Below are 20,718 nucleotides of genomic sequence, written 5' to 3'. Positions count from 1 at the left end.
TTATTGTCATACTAGCTTTTCTCTCCTCCTCTGCCCAGTACATATGTGGATATAGACATCAGTATGTAAGCCTAGCATGTATGGGCATGCATACACCAAAGTAGGCTATGCAGCACACATCAGAACATGCATACATAGGCATATACTCTCCTATGCTCATCAGATAGATATACCTGTGCATATCTCCAGGTGAGCCTCCACGGACCAACTCTTAATATGCTTTGAATGCCATGATTCATATTTAAGATGTCACTTTTTAATATGTTAATGTACATACATAGTTGTGGGAATTTGTAGGTTATTCAGTAGGAGGAAATATTTTTTCTTATTTATTAGATAAGTTGTTACAGGGATAGCTTAGTGGTTTGAACATTGGCCTACTAAGCCCAGGGTTGTGAGTTCAATTCTTGAGTGGGCTGCTTAGGGATCTGGGGCAAAAATCAGTACTTGGTCCTGCTAGTGAAGGAAGGGGGCTGGACTCAATGACCTTTCCGGGTCCCTTCTAGTTCTATGAGATATGTATATCTCCATATATTTAATGTGCATACTGTCCAAGTTCAGAGAAACCACATAAAGCAAGGCTTAGACAGAGATGTCTTTGGGGCACATTAATTCCATGTAAGTTCTTCAGGGCAGAAACTGTCAAATGTCTACTACAATGGGCCTTGATTTAATTATGCTCTAGCTCAATTATAAGATATGGGCTTGATGCCGGAATCACAATAAGAAATTCTATTACTTATGCTGGGCAGAATGTCAGACTAGATGATCGTAGTGGTCCCTTTTGGCCTTAAAATCTAGAAAACTTGGACTCTCTAGGCTCTAATGTGATACAATAATTACTTCTTTCTCTCTCCCCTGCAGTTGATCACAGCAGAGTGGAGCTCTCCCTCATCACATCAGATAAAGATTCTCATTATATAAATGCCAACTTCATCAAGGTATTGCCTGGTTTGTAGTCCATACTTCGAAGTGCATCACACTGAGCTGTGAAAAGGCAGCTTCCATGGCAGTGCTGCATGGAATGAGCGAACAGTGGCAGGCTGATATAGAATAAGTACATACATCTAGAGCTGGAGGGAGCTCCGTCCTGTCCTCATTGGCTATGGGGTGGCTCACCATGATGGCGGTGATAATGAAATTGGGGGGAAATTAAGGAGACCTTTGAGAACCTTCCATGCCAACATCCCTTAAAATGTCCAGGAAGCCAGGCTTTGGTATATGAAAAGTGCATGGTCTTGGGGAGGGGAGCAGTCTTCAGATTACAGCTCCAAGCTCAGAGCCCTGTGTCCCCATCAGCTTTATATTCCTTTGTGTGTACGTGTTCAATGGCGAGTGACTCTACACTGCCTGCCGCTAGCAAAGGCTTCTGACACCACTGCTCAGACAGGAAGCTCTGCGCCCACATCAGTGCTGAGACCCAGTTACATCAATACAACTTGAGGCATCTGTGGCCAGCAAGAGATGGGGGCAAGTCAGTACCTCATTCCTCCACCTCTACAGCTTTGTTCAGTTTGTAAATGCCTCTCCCCTTGCTTTGGATGAAGCAGAGACGTTTCCCTCCACCTGTGCCAAGGAATGTTGCCTAACCACGTTGTACAGGGCACAGACCATTATAAAGGATGCCAGACCAGGATATTAACAAGTAGGGATATGCCCAACTGCAAAACATAGACCAGATCAGTATTTTGAACATTTGTCACCAAGCTCCCCCCTAAAATAGAAAAAAATTGATGCTGTCTGGAACTGAGGGGCGGGGGTTGTCCCAAACCCATCTCTCACTATCGGTAGAGAAGGGTAGATTCTGCTAGTCAGCTGTTGACTGGACTGTCAGTCCAACTAGTGATACTGCAGGGTCTAAAACACACAGCTTTTCAAAGAGCCAGACAAAAAGCTGAAGGAACTACAAAAGTCATTAAAGCACTTCAGTCTTTTGATGTAAATGCAGTACAGTTCTAAATTAGAGCTAGTTCTGTCTCTTTGGGTGCTTAGTGCCCATACAAATATTATATTAATATGCAATCTGAATTTCATTTTAGGGGGTATATGGGCCGAGGGCGTATATAGCTACCCAGGGTCCTCTCTCCACCACTGTTCTTGACTTCTGGAGGATGATTTGGGAATATGAAGTCCTGGTAAGGTGCAGATCGGTGCTTTCTATTATGTATTTTTACAGCTTTGCAATAAAGTCCATGTGTATTTGTGTTACTGGCTGGATAATGGGTATGTGCTGTTAGTGTTCCAGGATCACGAGTTGTGCACCATGCTCACTTCATTTTTCCTGAGGGTCTTTATCGAAAACAGCATGATGGATGAGTATTGTCTCATGACAATCTTCCATGGGACAGCTTTGGAGCTGAAAGGTCTCTGGCACACATGCTGTGAACAGTGCCCAAATTTTGCCTAGCTGAGAAGCATCAGAGTAAGAGGACCATATGTGGCCCAAAATAATTTTTCTCACCACTGATAAATATCCGTGAATGCTACTTAACTATTCTATCTAATATCTGCCTTTCTCCCCTGATTAAGAGACATTCAGGCTTTATGTACTTTATTTTTACAGATTGTGGTTATGGCTTGCATGGAGTTTGAAATGGGGAAGGTGAGTAATGTGTCAGAGCATGGAGCCGGTGTCTTGGTGTCACCAGGGGAAGGAATAAAGTCAATTTCCATTGGGTTTCACAAAGAATTAGTTCATATTTAGAAATCAGTGAATAGTTCATATCTGGAGACTCCCAAATGCACACAATTTTGTTCAATCATCACTAAACTGGTTCTGAGAGTGAGATTAGCCTCTGCAAGAGAGAAAGGTCTCTGTAGACCACACACTGTGATGCTGTTGGCTCACTCCAGCAGCCAAGCAGGTGCTTGGATCATCAGAAAATGGTGCTGTCTCTCTGGAGAAACCGTCTATTGGGAGCCCCAAGGAAGAGGAAGACAAGAGTCAGCTCAGCAACAAAGCCAGGCATTTCGAAACAAATAACTGTGCATTGAGAAAGACAAGGCAGGAGACATGGCAGGCAGGTGTAGAGACAAATAACCACAGACTCTTCCTGCTTTTTACAATAGAAAAAGTGTGAGCGGTACTGGGTTGAAGTGGGCGATTCACCACTCCAGTGTGGTCCTTTCACCATCACTTGTGTAAGTACATCAGCCTTTTCCATCCTGCCTAACAAGTGTTCCACAATCTGTGGAACTCTTTATGGAAACCAGTGCCATGTATCTGCAGAAAGTGACTAATACATTGCTTCTGCAGGAATTGGAGGAAAAGAAAACTGAATATGTGATTCGGACTCTAAAGGTGACACTGAACAAAGTAAGTAGGGAAATGGTCAGGCAGGAAGAGCATCCAACTGGCTTTACTGCACTTAATCTAATTAAATGGTACCATTGTTGACTGCAGGAGATACAGGATTTCTACAGTAAGCTTTGAAGAAGCTGCCAGTATTCCATAGTAATTATATACTAAGAGCCAAGGTGTTATTCTCTAGATAAGAAAAACATAGGGCTTGTCTTCACTTTAAAATGCTGCAGTGGCACAGCTGTACCATTTCAGTGAAAACACTGTGGTAGAACCTCAGAGTTACGGATACCAGAGTTACGAACTGACCAGTTAACCACACACCTCATTTGGAACAGGAAGTGCACTCAGGCAGCAGCAGCAACAAAAAAAAGCAAATACAGTACAGTGTTAAACACAAACTACTTAAAAAAAAAGGGGGGGGCGGGAAGAAGCATTTTTCTTCTATATAGTAAAGTTTCAAATCTGCATTAAGTCAATGTTCAGTTGTAAACTTTTGAAAGAACAACCATAACATTTTGTTCAGCGTTACAAACATTTCAGAGTTATGAACAACCTCCATTCCCAAGGTGTTCATAACTTCGAGGTTCTACTGTACTTACGCAGAGGGTTTCTTCCATCAGCATAGGTACTCCACTTCCCTGATAACCAGGAGATGGGTCAAAGGGAGAATTCTACTATTGATCTAGTGCTGTCTATTCTGGGGTTTGGTCAGTTTAACTGCATCACTCAGGGATATGGGTTTTTCACATCTCTAAGCCGACACAGTTATACCAACCTAATTTCCTAGCATAGACCAGGACTTAGCCTCACTGTTTCCACTTTAGAAACTATTAGTAGGCAATATAGAGAGTGGCATGTAAAATGAAAAGGCCTAAGAGAACATTTACGGAGTGACAGACAGGTTATATTCCAGAAATATAGTGTAAATGGGTACTGGTGGAAGGTGTAGCACATACTGACTTTTTTCATGCCTTTTTGATCTTGGAATGGCCACCTGTTTGTAGGCTCTGTACCGACATGTATATCTGAGACATGAGGCTTTCTCCTCACATAAAACAGGCAGAATTCCTAGCCTTAGCTGCTCCTCTTTCTTCTCGTTTACAGGTAATTCGCATTATTTATCAGTTCCATTATAAAAATTGGCCAGACCATGATGTACCCTCCACCATCAATCCCATCCTTGAGCTTATCTGGGAGATGCGCTGCTACCAGGCAGATGACAACATCCCCATCTGTATTCACTGCAGGTAAGAAGGTTTTACTGGCAAGAGAAATGCTGCTGTTTAGCCTCAAGTGAATGGAACAGCTTCTTTTTTTCTGTTTAGGTGGGTGTTAAAAAGGCTGTGACTTTTTAAAGTCTTAGGTCAAATCCCCTGTCTGAGGAGAGCACGTTCTAAAGCCAGAAGCTGTATCTGAGCAAATTGGATGGCTGGATGTAGAAAAAAAAGCTGGCTACTTTGTATGTACAATTATATTTGTAGTTACATACCAAGAAAAATATAATCAGTCCCCATGCATCACCTGATCACATAGGGTCTATGGAAGGAATTTGTTCAAGTACAATGTGGGATTTTTCATCCTCAGCATTGTGTGGTGGATGCAGGGAGGGTCCTGTTTTTGATGGACCAATGCTCTCTCACGATCTGGCAAATCTATGTTCCTACCGCCAAGAGCAGAATAGCCGCCACATCTGTTTGCAGAGATTGCAATCCTGTGTGGAAGTGACTGCTCTGCAGCGTGCTCTAGGCGTTGGTAAGGCACTAGAGGTGCTGCTTCTAGAGTAACATGGCTGAAATGAACAGGGCAATGCACTAGTGTCAGCAGCCAGCTCCCTCCTTAAGGCATCAATGGAGGCCGGCTCAGGGATGGAACTGATGGGATATATGATATGATAGATTGATTTATTGGGCTGCTTTTGGTCAGAAAATACAGCGCATGGGCTTAGGCAATGTAGATTTGGATTTGCATCAGTTGCAGAATAACTATATTGATCCATGAATAAAAACACAGAAGGAAGAGAGATTAATGTGAAGTAATAAGGGAAGGCAAAACCCCTCCTCAAATCTCAGGGCTCCGATTTTCATTTCAGTGCTGGTTGTGGGAGAACAGGAGTTATTTGTGCCATTGACTATACCTGGAAGCTGCTGAAGGATGGGGTGAGTATCTCAGCAGTGCCTGGGATCAGTCTTTTTGTTTTCCTGTATGCCTACCCAGTGCTTTCTTTTTACCCTGGGCTCTTTTTCCCCTCAAAATGCTTGTGTCTGGCTCAGTCTTTTTTGAACCATATTCCCAATGATAGCAAATTCTCTTGCTGCCTTTGAGTCTATTTCACATCCTAATTCTCTTATAAACTCCCTCTGGCCCACAGTGGTGCTGGAACAATTTTTATTGTGGGGGTGCTGAATGCAGAAACCATGTATTTGGGTTGCTATTACTACTTCAAGCCAGGGGGTGCGGCAGCACCCCTAGTTCCAGCACCTATGCTGGCCCAACTCTTTGAAGGCAGTGTCAGATGAGTTTAATAAACCCCATGCCCTGTTTCATGTCCTAATTTCATCCTGTCTCTTCCTCCTCCGTACTGTTTACTGTTCCTCCCAGGCTTGTGTTCTCTCCACATGCTGATATGAACCACTCCTCAAGCTTTAAAACAACCTAAGACATAAAGAGCCAATAAAAGCCTCTTTCCTGTTGCTATCCTCCTATCTGAACTGCAGGTCACAGTGCTTTACCAGTGCTCTGACATAAGTCGTTAAATTGGCTTTTTGCCTGCAATCTTGTGCCTGGCTGCAGTCCTGATCTTCTGTCCTTTAGTGTAAGAAATTCAGGTTTCTAAAACTAGATTATTCTTTTACTTCATTGCTTTTAAAGTGAAGTAATTCCTGGATGAATGCCTGTCTCAACATAGGATTCTAGGAGTGGCTATTTTCTGCATCATGGTCACACTAAAATCCATCTAGATCACAGTTCAGAGCAGGTTGCCATAAATTCAGCTTCTCTTTGTACTCCATGGAACTTGTATTTGTCTCTCATGCTGTTGTCAGAGAAGGGGATGCCTCCTAATGAGTAGAAGATGGGAGGGGACATGTGAGGAGGGAAATGATTCATCAATAAAGAAGAAATCACAAGTAGTAAAGATTTCTTGTAACAATGGGCCTGAAGTTTGGATCCAGGTCTGAACTACATCACCATTTGGGAGTGGTTTTGGTTCAAGTCCATTTCTAATTTCTCATGATCTCTCTTTTATAAGATTGTTCCAGAGAACTTCAGTATTTTTAGTCTGGTCCAGGAAATGCGCACACAAAGGCCTTCAATAGTGCAAACCAAGGTATGTTCAGAAAGCTCCCAGCAGGTCATAGCTACTAAATGCTTGCTATAAAACCAGACCCGTAACTTCTCTTCAGGGTTTGCAAGAACCAAACTTATATTGTTACACTGTGGGGTAAGCCTCTGTGTGCAGCAGGCATGTTGCTTTGTATTCTGTAAGACCCTTTCCCAAAAGAAGCTTATCAGGAGAAATCAAATGAGTACATGATGATGTAGCTTAGAACTTGTGATTGTCTATGCTGAAACAAGTTACTGTCCAGTAAGCGAAGCTGGCTTCAACTGGGATGTATTGGAGAGGAAGCTCAGCACGCAATGTTTGTTCAGTTGACATTAACACATACCCATACCTTGACCATACTCAAACCTAACCCAAGGACTGGAATTTCCAGCACTGTAAGAGCTAATATGTTGCATGGTTCAGATGAATTGGCTGCTGTCTGAAGTGGATGTGAGTAATGGGGATATTTGCATCTCCTGTGTTTCTTCTGTTTTCTATTTAGGAACAGTATGAGTTGGTCTACGATGCTGTGACTGAACTCTTTAAAAGACAGATTGAAGTGCTCACTGTCCAGTCAGACTCTGCTGCCACAGAGGTAAGATTTTTGCCCCAATGCATACTGCCTTTAGCTGTCCTCTTATGGCTGAGATGTGTTAGCTCAGATTCAAACTCCTCCAAGCCCTGCTGAACTGGGAGGTGATTTGCAATAAAGTATTGCAGTTGCTGCTCTTGTATATTTAATGGTTATATTATGGTTGCACAAAGGGGCTCCAATCTATGTAGGTGCATGTATGGTCCCCAGAACTGTAGTATGAGAGCACCACATGCACATTATTGCATTCATCCTAACTAACCCTCTACAAGGGCAAAAAGATTACAGTCATACAGGGAGTCTATGGCAGAGGCAGAGACTGAACCCAAATCTCCTGAATCCCAGTCAAGTGCCTTGACCACAAGCCCAGCCTTCCCCTTCATTATGCAATCCCTGTTACAGTAGCAAGATGCAGAAGAGGTTCCGCTTGCTTTTTTGTGTGTAATTCTTTATTATAATGAATGAATAAAGTATTGACTTTCCCCAAACTGTCAACCTCGACTGGCTGATTGCTAGTAGGCATCCCAGCAGAGCTGGATCTTGAGGAGGGATCAGAAGGAGCAGAGTGTAGTGTCTTTATGTGCAGAGCATCACAGACGAAAGTTTCAGAATATTCATTGGACAGGTTGGCGGTCAAACTGGCAGCATTGGCCAAATGGGAGTGGATGATGCGATAAGAGGCAAAAGCTAGTATTAACATGTTGCCTTGAGAGATGCCATACAGGCAGCAGCAGCTGTCAATCCAGGGTTGGGCCCTGCACCTCATTTATTCATCTCCAATAGCTTTCACTAGAATCTAACAATATAAAAGAGATCCTAAATTCCCCTGAGAACAATCTACTCTAGGAGACTAAAACACAAATCAAAGACATCACTACAAAAGGTTCTGCTCCCAACAAAGTAGATAGGAGCTGCAGTAGGTAATGCCCATTACAGCTAACTCCTCAAAGAAGAGAGACTAAAATGTACAGTGAAAAAATACATGTAAATTCCTCAGCCACATCTTTTCAAGCCCTGTGGACTAGTTCTGATGGAGGATGAAATGTCTGAGTCTGAAACTGTGTGGTCAAATCATATTTGAGTTGTAACATCCCAAACAGAGTTAACACTTCTTAATTCTGACCTTTCTTTGTTATAATTGCTCAGAGCCCCCCGCGTCAAAAATGGCTTGTCTGGCTGTCTGCAAACTTTCTGAAACAAATGCATTTCTAAACAGACTCAGACTCAGAAACATCAGTTAAAAGGGGGTGGAAATAGGACTTATAATGAAAAACATTTGGCATTGTTAGCAAAGGTCTTGAGACTGACTCCACAATAAAGTCTAACTTTCAAACAGAACCCTTTAAAATATGTACCTGAGTTAGACATGTAATAAATTGGTATTTGCTGAGACTTCTCAGCCAGACTAGGTTGAGCAGATTGTGGGAGTCAGCTTCCTTCTCTTGTGCTGTGGACAGTCACATGGTTAGGTGCAGATGAGAGGCCAGGTTGAGATAGAAAGCAAAGAAACACTTGAGTCCGGATGTGGTTTTATAGCTCTTGGCCAAACCTTCTCGGCTGCAGAGACCTGGCTGTCCTTTGAAAATGCTTTACCAAAAGAAGGGGATGAGTGCACAACTAAAGTGTCAAAAGCAAAACCAACTTCCACGTAGCCAGATAGCATGTGGGTCCTAAAAGCACAGCCAGCTACACAGACATTGCAAACTTTTTGAGGAAGAGTTTGATTCTTGTAAAAACGTATGCAATGCATCTTCCAATAAGACAGTGTCTGTTTCTGCTGTTCCTGCATTTCCATTTCCAAACAATCAATGATAGGCAGAGGTAGTTGGCAGAGCCAATCACCAGGAATAACAAAGTGAAATGAAACCTTGTGTATTGCCTGCATGCTTTCCTGACAATGCAATACAAGTACTAACTTTCTCTTTCAATAGATTCAGACAAACCATCCAAGACTCCAGCCACTTCTGAGCCCACTGGAAGAAACTTATTCTCTGACACTACCAAGCTGGTAAGGGCAAGTCTAATCTAGACACACATGGTGCAAATCCTATGTGTCAGTGACTTCCAATTTCAGGACGAAATAACATTATGTAATAGCTGGAGATGTGGTGGTTCTTCTAGCACTTGGATCCTGTGTGTGTCTATAGAGAGTGGTCATAATGAGTGCATACAAAACACTGAAACAAAAATAGACATTTTTTTAGGAAGACACAGACATGGTAATTGCCTACAAAGATTCAGGTACCAAATGTCCATTTTATATGGGTCTCTTTTTCAGTATATATTAGAAGGAAGATTGATTTTGATTTGCATCTTCTGTTTTGATCAGGAAACATTTATTTTGCTGTTTGGTAAAATTCACCGATGCAGAGAGGCCAGCACAGGCTTATTCACTGCTTAAGCCCTCAAAGTAGGATTCAATCATGACTTCATTGGTCCAGAAGCATTGTGTAGGCTCACTGCACAGGATGAGCTTCCCCCTAAAAACATGGCAAGGACTGCTGGGGACTTGCTCTTGAATGCACATGGGGGTTAGAACGCTGTGGAGCTCTGCTTATATAGTAATGGGGATTTCTGAGCAGTAAGTAGTTCTGCTCTCATATAATTGTACTTTATTGCAGTTCAGCGCGAGAGGAACAGGAGCTACATCAAAGTTCTGATCATATGGCACAAGGGGAAATATCACTGACTGATGCGTCGAGCTGTAGGCCCTCAACAGTACATGACAACTTTGGGCACAGTGTTCCTCCCATTAGACAAGCCCTTTCTTCTGGGGCCTTGAACTTCAGCAGCAAGAATGCAGGTGCCGCTGTGAAATGGGACACTCTGCTGTCTGGGAAACCACTCCAGAAACATCACAGCTTAGACTTGAGCAGCATTTTTTCTGACGAGCGTCCTCTGAACATGAACTCTGCAGCTGCATGTAGGAGAAACCCTAGTGTCAAGGCCCCATTAATACAAACCAAATCAACTCCTTTTGAGTTAGTGCAGCAGAGAGACACCAAGGAACTGGATGGAGGGGATGCAGTATCCTCTTTGGGCCCCTGGCTACCAAACTCCTGCAGTTCTGTGGGCTTTGAGGTTAAGAAGCAGGCTGACTTTTCTTCTGTTGAACTGAACCATTCAAGCAGACTAGTAGACGCTCCCCCACGACACATGAGCAGTGGCCTACATCCTTCCCCATATTGTTGCTCAGCGGAAGACCCTTACTTTTCTTCGCTCTCTTCAGATGATCCAGGATCCCCAATGTTTATTGACTACTTTTCAGAGCTGTATGAAACAGTTTCCCTTTCTTTCATTGCTGCAACTTCTACAATCCAGCCCTTGGATTCTACCATGGCCAGTCCTCCAGTGTCAACTCCTCTGTCCCAGCATGTTCACTCATTGGATGGCAGGCAGGCATCCTCGCAGAGTAAGCTGTGTGGCTGTATTGCCAGCTGAGCTCACTTATTCTGGGATCTTACCTTTTTAAAATTCACATAGGATTTTCCTGCAGCCTGTTCTATTTCCGAATCCAGCACTGCCACTCAGCTGGACAAAGAACTCAAATGTTCCTTCTGATTTCAGTAGAAACCACAACCACAGAGTGGAGGGCAGAACAGGGCTTCAAACTGTTGATTCTGCCTCAGTTTTCCATAAAAATTGCCATAATTTTCTGGGGTAGCATGACCATCAGAATCCTGCTAGTACTTCTGCTCTATGCTACCACGTCACCTCAGGCTGTGACCTCGGCAGATATAAGATAACCAAGGTTGGGTTTGGTTAATACTTGGATTGGATCACTCCACAGTAAACCAAGGGAACTGTAGGAAGTGGTTTTAGGGACTCCACTAAGGATCCCTTCCCTCAGTTATTTAAAGATTCCATAGCTCTTTCTGAAAGAGTCCTGGATTGGAACCCTGGGCGAAATACTGGCTCTGTTGTAGTCAGCGGCAAAACTCCCACTGAGATAAATAGGGCCAGGATTTCACTCCTGGTGTCCTGGCTGAACTTAAGCCTGCAAAGTTACATTCTGCACACACACAATTTACTCCACTGGGTATAGGACTGTTCTCTTCATGTCCAAGTCAATGGTATCAGTGCAATATTTGTCAGTTACTTTGGAATTGCTGTAGGTGTGGTGTTAAAACTAAAACCATCTTTGCTCCATTCAGGCTCTTTAGGACCCAAATGTCAAAAGTGCTCTGAGGTCCCTCTATCATTGGAAATTCTCCAGCTTTCTGTGGAATTTCAGACCCCTAATCCCTGACTGAAGGTGTTATCCTGGAGTTTAGGTTGGAGTAGCTACCAACACAACTGCCACCTAGTAGTAACAACGTTAATTTTAAGTTTATGCAGGTTAACATGCATAGGAACTGATTCTGCTCCACAATGGGTTTTCTGCTGCTGACACAGGTGGAAGCAGGCACACAGTTTTATAATTATCTAGAGCAAGTGGAAATCATATTGAAATATACCTAGATTTTTAAAAATAAAGTTTTAGAAGATTTTGATCACAATCTATAGTGCCTGGTTGGATAACAGCAGTCAGGGCTCCAGATATATGGGTTCCAAGTTCTGTGGATTGCTTATGGGGGTATCCCTCACAGCCTAGGAAAATGGGGATGATTTTTTTTCTTGGTGGAAGATGGATTGTCAACAATCAGTTTATATTAGATGTTTGATGTGGACTAAATGATTTGGGTGAGTCAGTTCTCAAGGCTGCACTATTTTGTAGGGACCCTTCTTAGCTGTGTACTGTGGTAAGGATAGGACTGTCCAAAGAAATCCAAATAACTATCCATGTCTATTTAATTAGAAGCTTCTCCAGACCCAGACGATGATGTTCCTCCCCCTCTGCCTGAGCGAACCCCAGAGTCCTTTATTGTGGCCAATGAAACTGGTAAGTGCAAATATTGAAGTGCTAATTTAAGTGCTGAGGTAACAGTTCTGATGATTTGCTCAATGCTTGAATCACAGCATCCAACAATGAATTACTTGGGCTACCCAGGAAGTGAAAACAAATCCCTCTTGTATTTAATTATTTCCAGGTCAACCTCCACTGGCAACTTCAAACCACCAACCTGTACCAAGAAATATAAACATTGGAACCTCTTCAGAGTGGAGTGGGGTGTCTCAGCCAAAGCTATTTGATGACTCAGTAAGACTGAGGCCAAGTAAGGTAACTAAAGTGATATTTTTCTCTCTTCTCCAGCAATTTTGCTATGCAGATCCCCATGTAATGCTCCCTGCTTCTGCAAGAAATACACCAGTCTGGATGGCATGTGCTTTTCTTAAACTACTGCAGATTTCAGATTCAGAGTTCAATCTTCAGAAGTGATCTCAGTTGAGGCTGTCAAGACAGACTATTAGGGTAGTAGCCAATGTGGTTTAAGAGAAAACAGAAGTGCCACTAGCCCCCACACTGATGTCTACAACCATAAGAGACAAAATACATTTCAGAGTTTCACTGGGGATAGAGACAGGAGATAGTGCAGAGGAAGACATGAGTCACTCAGTCACTGTGTTGCCATCCCATCAGAATGAAAGCAATGAACTGGGATCCTATATTAATGTAGCTAACTTAGAAAAATGTTTAAAAATATACCTAGCAGCATCCTGTAATGCAATAGATGTGAAGTGGCAAACAAGGAATATAAGGAAATGAGGAAACTTAGTTACTAACAAATATTTGGAGATTGCCCTTTTGTATTACAAGGATAAATAATGATGAACCTGCCTATCCTATTAAAAATAACAGTGTTCATTTATGCAGCATCATTCTTCCTGCAGGATCCCAAAGCTCTCTATAAGAGTACATCTTCACTAGGAAAAAAGGTGTATTTTTAACTCGTGTTAGATAACACAAGGTGAAGCAGCTTGTAGTTTTCACGTGAACACACAAGTCAAGGTAAAGACAACTGAGGAGCCTAGGATTTACTTTAACCTGTTAACTTGTGTTAAAACAACCAATTTCCCTAGTCTTCACTAGGACTTAATCTCGAGTTAGCTAATTTGAGATAAACACACACCTCAAGTTTCTACATGGGTGTCACTAACTCACTCCTGAAATGCAGCTAATTCTGGGGTGGCATAGTAGCCAAGTAAAGAATAACTTCTCTGAAACTGCAGGGGGAATTTAGGAAGGTGGAATGTGATGACATTTGACTAGGGCCGTACCATTAATTAACACCCTTGTGAAAAGTGCTCTAGGATATTTAATTACCATAAGTGACCTGAGCCGCCAGTTTTACATCTGTCTTGGTATTTATGGGGTCCCCTCAAAGATGGTGGGTATAATAGGCCTGGGGAGACTGCTGTGGCCGCCAGACCTCTGGTTGCAGGCTTTGGCAGCAAAGTTTTTGCTTTATTAAGCCCCATGCATAATAAAGATTCTGGGGCAGCTGAGGAGGCGGTATGTGCTATTAAGTTTCTCGGGTTCATCAGTAATCTGCCTGGACTCCCTGATGAACCCAGGAAGTTGAGTAGCAAATACCACCTCCTAAGCCACCCCGGAACCTGCATGGGTCATATCAAAAGCATCTTTGGGAAGAGATGCTTTTCCCTGGATGGCTTGGGGTCTGGGGAGGGGAGGTGCGGAGCGGCTGCGGCTGACCCAGGCACCTTCAGGCAGGTGTAGGGGAGGCCTCGGGGCTTCGACTAGCCTTGGGTTTCCCCGGCCAATGTGTGTGGGTTTCCCCGTCCATAGAGGAGGTCGGGGTTCTCAGGGCTCTGGCCGCAGGGGGAGGGGTGCATGGGTGCAAGGGGCGGAGCCAGGGGCTAGCCTCCCTGAAAGGGGGGCTCCAGCTACCACCCATGGGTCCCCTTCACAGTAGCATCAGAGGCACAGGTGCTACAGAGGCAGAAGAGTTTTTTCCATTGCTGTAGGAATTCCACCTCTCTGTGCAATGGTAGCTATGTCAATGGAAGCATTCTTCCATCGACCTCGCTGCATCTACACTGGGAGTTAGGGTTAGGTCTGCATAGCTATGGTGCTCAGGCATGTGGATTTTTCCCACCCAAGTGCTATAGCTATGTCAACCTAAGTTTGAAGTGTAGACAAGGCTTGAGTCCCTCCCAAACATGAATGAATTTATTCTCTCAGTTCCCATATGAGATGGGAAAATACTGTTGCCCCCATTTTAGAGATGAGGAACAGAGACCGACAGAGTTAGTGACTTGCCTAGGGTCACACAGAACGATGAATTGAACTCCCCAGCCAGTGTCTTAATCACAAAATCATCCTTCCTCTGAAACACAGATTCAATTAATAACAAGAATATAAGAAGTGTAGTACTCATCTTCCATTACATTAGTAGGTGGTGTATGTATGTGGGTGTTTCAGTGCTTGTAACATCACTTCCTGTTCATTGCCTACTTGCTCACAACATAAAGATTCACATTTGGCTTTTGGAATTTCAAGTATTTTCCCTTTTTGTTTGCTTCCAGAGTGTGAAGCTCCGGAGCTCCAGATCAGGTACAGTTTATCTTGACGTTGCTTCGCTGAGTCAGTTGAGATGCCTTGTCTGTTTGGTAGTAAATTCAGTAGTGTACTGTAACTGTACCGAACTGCACTTTGTAAAAGTCTCTAGGCTCCATGCCCAGAGGAACAGCTTTGTTGTACACATGACGAACTAGTGCATCAACCAAGATAGTGCTAGTTTTTATATCTCCTAATCAGTCCCTGAATCATCTGGTATCCTTTTGTGCTACTGTTTCTTTCAGTCTTATCAGGCAAACAAGTTGTCGTTGTTTCCTTCTCAGACTGTTTATTGCCTTGGGAACGTTCTCTGCCATTCTTTTGGGAATGGGCACTTGTAGCACTTGCATGTTCTCTTGGGAAGGATTGTAGATTTATACTGATGTATTACTGTGGTCACCATAGGGGATGTCAGCCCAATCTAGCTCAGCAAGCTGATATAGAAACTGGACTGGATGAGCCGCACTGAGAATGCTACACTCAAGGCAGACTGCAAGGAATAGGGCACACAATCATCAAAACTGGTGGTTTAATCTATAATTAGATTCACCAATCCAGTAACAAAACCATTTCTGTAATACCACACTGGTCACCAAGAAGCCAAATACAGTCCTTTTAAGCATTCTAGCCCTTGACTTCCATCCAGACAGATAAGTCTAATATAGTGAGTGAGTGGTTACTGAAAATCTCATTCACCATTATGTGAAGTTCACCAGTTCCAAAGGACCAGACTTGATTCCCAGGTCAATGAGAGTCTCAGATCTTACCTAATACTCATGCTGATGCCAACCTTTTTGTAACTAAAACTAAAGGCTTCATAATAAAAAGAAAAGAGATGCAAAAGGTTAAAAGATCAATATACATACAAATGTTTGTAAAGTCCTTAGGTCAGTTGCATAGCAGAGAAGGTGAGGCTACTTATTTGTAAAAGTCTGTCTGGAATAAATTTAAAAGGTTATAATTCAATAGGTAGGCAATCCAGGTGTAGCATCTGCTGAAGCTCTTCCATGAGAATTCCCTGGAAACCTGTTTTACAGCTTAAACCTTCCCTGTTAAAGTTTAAGCAGAACTGAGATGAAAAGGATCAGGCCTGAAGCTTCCTTTATAGTTCTCTAGCAAGCCAATAAGCCTCCTCACAGCAATTGTCACAGCAAGACCTTCCCCAATGAAGAATAGGCAGTGCAGACATTTGCTCTGAAGCTAATTTATTTCCTAGGCATACACAGGCAAATCAGTTGCATTCATTCACATAAGACAATTTAGCCAGTAATTAATTATAGCTTAGATAGTTAAGCTGAAGACAATGTAAATAGTATTAGTTTCTTGCATCATCTTGCATCTTTGATCTTAAGGTTTACTGAACCATCTGCATGCCAAATATAATGCAATTAAGACATGAAAGGGAATTAGCATCTACAAACTAATCTGGTTATATTGTTAAATTTCTATGAAGATACAGATAAACACAGACAAATACACTTAGCATCTATCCTTGATTTCTATTACTACAAATAAATAGGTTAATGATTGCTGGTCTAGTACTGTGGTTCTCACACTTTTGTACTGGTGACCCCTTTCACATAGCAAGCCTCTGACCACAGCCCCCTTTATAAATTAAAAACACTTTTAAATATATTTAACACCATTATAAATGCTGGAGGCAAAGCAGGGTGTGGGCTGAAGGCTCACAGCTTGTAACCCCTCCCATGTAATAGCCTTGTGACCCCCTGAGGGGTCCCGACCCCCAGTTTGAGAACCCCTGGTCTAGTACATCTCTTTGAAATTCACATATAAGTACCTTGTCTTGATTTTCCGCCTCAATTTTTGTCTTGTTAGGCATGGTTCCTGTTTTCTTGTGTTGGGGTGCCCTCCGGTGTTTATCTTCTGAACTGCAGGCTGTGTTGCATCCTGGGGTCTGCCTAGCAACAGTGCCTTTCTCCCTTTCTTCCTAGCTAATTGTTTTCAATGTAAAGTAAACCAGAAAAACCACTTTATTTGCATGTATATAGTGCTGGTAATGACTCTCAATGGGAGTGCTATTGTCACAAAAGACCTGTTTGTCACAGCTTAATGGTTCCTTGCTTAATATGCAAGCCAAAAACTGCCAGAGAGAGCAGAAAAAAAATGCTCTCTGGTTCCCTTTTAAAACCAAACTGTTTCTGTCTGCTAAAAAGCCCCTAGCAGAGAAAAGAAAAATATAATATTTCTACTGGCTTTTGGATTCTATCTTTCCCATAAACGCTGCCACCATGTCATAACCTAGTACCAGATTTGGACCTTAGCGTCCAAAATATGGGGGTTAGCATGAAAAACCTCCAAGCTTAGTTACCAGCTTGGACCTGGTACTGCTGCCACCACCCAAAAAATTAGAGTGTTTTGGGGCACTCTGGTCCCCCCGAAACCCTTCCCTGGGGACCCCAAGACCCAAACCCCTGAGTCTCACAACAAAGGGAAATAAAACTTTTCCCTTCCCCCCTCCAGGTGCTCCTGCAGAGATACACAGAAGCAACCTCCGTGAATCTAAGCAGAGGGAGTCCACCCTCTGTAATCCCAGTCCTGGAAACAAAAGCACTTTCCTCTTCACCCAGAGGGAATGCAAAATCAGGCTAGTAAATCTAACACACGCAGACCTCCCCCTGACTTCTTCCTCCCACCAATTCCCTGGTGAGCTGCAGACCCAATTCCCTGAAGTTCCCCACTAAAGAAAAACTTCAACAGGTCTTAAAAGAAAGCTTTATAGAAAAAGAAAGAAAAATACATACAAATGGTCTTTCTGTATTAAGGTGACAAATACAGGGTCAATTGCTTAAAAGAAATATGAATAAACAGCCTTATTTAAAAAGAATACAATTCAAAGCACTTCAGCAATTATAGACATGTAAATACAAAAGAACATATAAATCCTTATCTGATTTTTGGTACTCACAACTGGGAAACAGAAGATTAGAAAGCAGGAAATAGAAAAACTTCTCATCCGAGAGACCATACAGGCAGAAGACAAAGAACTTAGACACACAATTCCCTCCACCCAGAGTTGAAAAAAATCCTGTTTTCTGATTGGTCCTCTGGTCAGGTGGTTCAGATTATTTTTTTCAGGTGAAAGAGACGTTAACCCTTAGCTATCTGTTTATGACACCCCCTGAGGGGTCCCGACCCCCAGTTTGAGAACCCCTGGTCTAGTACATCTCTTTGAAATTCACATATAAGTACGTTGTCTTGATTACATTTCAATGCCTCTTAAGTTGTTATGGGTCATACCCAAATTGACCAGTCTGATAGTGTCACAAAGGATTTTAAAACACTAATAAACTGTTTTGTTTCCCTTGCTTGTGTCACACTTGATATCGCAGAGAAACACCGGGATCACTCTTCCTCCCCTCCTCCACTTCCTGAAAGAACCCCTGAGTCATTCTTTCTTGCAGATGAGGAGAGTAAGTAGCAGTGTCTTCTTCACTTGTAACAGAGATTTAGCACAATAATTTCAATTAAAGGATTAACTGAAGAACACAAGACCAGGTATCCAAGTAAATAAAATCTCCTCTCTGAAAAACCTGTAGCTAACTGAATAAAGAGGATTCCAGAAATCAGAGATGGAAGAGACTTGGAGTTACTCTCTAATCATTTCCTGTCCCCCGCTCCTTGCTAGTTGTATTTCATACTATATCCTTGGTCTACCTTTAAGTATCCCACATGATGGTGGTTCCACTACTTCCTTAGGAGAATATAATGGATGTAAAAAAATTGCAAGTAGGAGACTTGCTCGGCAGATTACAAACAAAATGGCAAAAAAAAAAAAAAACCAAAACCAAACCACCAATTTCAAGAATTGCATAAAGAGACAGTAAATATAACACACAGTATGCTTAGAAATGCAGGAGGATGTGCATGTGATCTGGAAATGTTTTGCTGTGTGTTGTTTTCAGGACCGGCACTAGTATTTTTAGCGTCCTAGGCGCACGGCCATTTCACTGCCCCCCACACTGGTCCTGCGGCTCTGGTGGAGCTGCCGCAGGCATTTCTGCGGATGGTCCGGTGCTCCCACGGCTCCGGTGGACCTGCCGCAATCCTGCCTGCGGCAGCTCCACCAGAGCCGCGGACCAGGGGACCCTCCACAGGCACGGCTGCGGCAGCTCCACCGGAGCCGCCTGCCACCCCCGCAAAGTGCCACCCCCTCCATAATCCTGGTGCCCTAGGCGACTGCCTAAGTCGCCTAAATGCAAGCGTTGGCCCTGGTTGTTTTCCTAGGTCTGCAGCCTACCGTGAGGACTTCCACTAGCAACCCTGGGGAGTCGGGAAATAAAGCTTCTGAAGAGTCATCAAAAGAATCTGTGAAATGCTTCAGGAGGAGTAAGGTAAAGATATCTGAGAGAGAAAATGGGGAGGAAAGACCGCTCAAGCTTTCTAGCTGCAGCAGCTGTTATTTTCTTATCACTTACCTCATGTAGATGACAGGAGAAAAGAGGCCTGGGTTTGAGACTTCTTGTATTTATGGCAAGAGAATGCGTTTAGGCAGCATATTCTGTGGTGACACTGCAAACAGAGCTGCAGGAAAGAAGAAAAGATTCACAGTTGCACAACAGGAGGAAAAGCAATCTCTGTCAAGCTATGTAACTGGCTGCCTAACTGCAATCAGTTTTCCATGTACCATGCCAACTCTTCTCAGAAAAGCTGCTCACCTAGGGCCTCAACTCCCAGGTAAGGGACAGACTCCACTCCTCAACAATCCCCATCTCAGGTGCTACTCTAGGGAATGCCCTCATTTAGCTTTTCAGTGTGTCTGCTGCAGGGAAAAGTTATTGAGAAAAGTATAGCTTGAACAGCACTAACTTTACCACTCTGGGAAGTTTTCATTTTGGCTGAGAAAAGCCAGCAAAGGAAACTGCAGGATTCTGCACTTGTGACATGATACATGCATACTGTTTTACATGGTTGTTAGCAGTAGGCGCTGATCTCCAGCTTGATGCAAATAGTTCTCTCAACAACAGAATCTTTAATTTCAAAATTTTTTTTTTTTTACAGAGCTTGAAAATTTTACGAACCATGAAAAAGAGTAAGTCTCTTCATCATCAGCAAGTCAGTCTGTCTGGTGGGGTATATATAATATAGCAAACAGATCTGTTACTCTTTTAAGACCTGAACGGACAAGATGCTGAGGCTCCTTCACTCCTGTTGGTCTTGCTTGGAGCAGGGGGTACTCACCAGCTGACTGGATGAGTAATCTGTTGCTTTTCTCTAATACCTTTCTTTTGGACATCTCAAAGCACTTAAGAGACTGAATTAATTAGATATCTATATGTCTCAATGTAGCCATTATTGCTAATAGGCTCACTCAAGATCAAGGTTGCTAGTGTATATGAAATCTGTGTTGGCCTGCCATCCCAGTTCCTGTGGATAGAAACTAATCATGCTTTTGGCTTGTTTTGCCTAGCCTTTCCCATGCATTCTGAGATGCTGTCATATAAAAAGTGTTACCTAAAACTGCAGGCATCCTAACATCTGATCCATCTACTTTTAAATTAGTCACAGCCAAAAACATATTGTGAAACAAATGTGTTGATTTAATGTAATAGCAAAGCATTTACTTGTAGCAGAATTAAGAGTATAATTAGTATTTCTATTGTCAGTTAATTTGCCACCATTTGGAGGAATGGTGTAGGGCCTGATCCTACACTATTCCTCCAAAAGTAATCCTATAAAAAACAGTATGATATCTTGTGTAAGTAAGGTTCTGCAAGATCAGGTTCCATATTCACAGGGATATTCTCTTACTGAGCACTGGTTATGATGGACGGTTCTCTAACTGCAGCTGCCAAGACAGTCTGACATTCACATGCTCTGTTATCCCATTATGATGGGCTCTCCTAGGCCAGATCCTGGTCCCTGTTCCATTTGCTTTCCATCATGGTAGCAGCACAAAGCAGGTGGAAAACTGCCTTAACAAACTGGTTGCAGATTTCCTCCCGCACAGTGGTATTCCAAAGTGGCATACAACCAGAGTATTCAGTTCTATGTCATTCCCCCATTCTAGCTCCAGAGTAGGA

At 42.9% G+C, this 20,718-nt stretch overlaps 1 protein-coding gene across 3 annotated transcripts in view; it reads left to right on the top strand.

Moving 5' to 3' along the window:
* PTPN22 (protein tyrosine phosphatase non-receptor type 22) overlaps window positions 1-20,718 on the top strand; it is a 31,973-nt gene that overhangs the window by 8,364 nt on the left and 2,891 nt on the right. Inside the window, exons 3-20 of one of the 3 annotated variants that reach the window (XR_004000290.1) lie at window positions 865-941; window positions 2,040-2,135; window positions 2,564-2,602; window positions 3,070-3,141; window positions 3,257-3,316; window positions 4,409-4,551; window positions 5,394-5,460; window positions 6,552-6,629; window positions 7,129-7,221; window positions 9,150-9,226; window positions 9,840-10,630; window positions 12,017-12,100; window positions 12,249-12,379; window positions 14,647-14,674; window positions 18,028-18,108; window positions 18,923-19,029; window positions 19,123-19,372; window positions 19,697-19,727. Coding sequence is in view for 2 of the 3 variants with exons in the window: in XM_030561760.1 (XP_030417620.1) it covers window positions 865-941; window positions 2,040-2,135; window positions 2,564-2,602; window positions 3,070-3,141; window positions 3,257-3,316; window positions 4,409-4,551; window positions 5,394-5,460; window positions 6,552-6,629; window positions 7,129-7,221; window positions 9,150-9,226; window positions 9,840-10,630; window positions 12,017-12,100; window positions 12,249-12,379; window positions 14,647-14,674; window positions 18,028-18,108; window positions 18,923-19,029; window positions 19,123-19,488 (2,390 nt within the window). In the remaining variant the exon portion in view is untranslated. The other 2 variants (XM_030561761.1, XM_030561760.1) reach the window with 2 other exon arrangements.

The sequence above is a fragment of the Gopherus evgoodei genome, chromosome 4 (genome assembly GCF_007399415.2).
Source record: "Gopherus evgoodei ecotype Sinaloan lineage chromosome 4, rGopEvg1_v1.p, whole genome shotgun sequence".
Lineage (NCBI taxonomy): Eukaryota > Metazoa > Chordata > Testudines > Testudinidae > Gopherus > Gopherus evgoodei.
The sequence above is the reverse complement of the archived record's forward strand: the minus strand, read 5'-3'. Positions and strand labels throughout refer to the sequence as shown.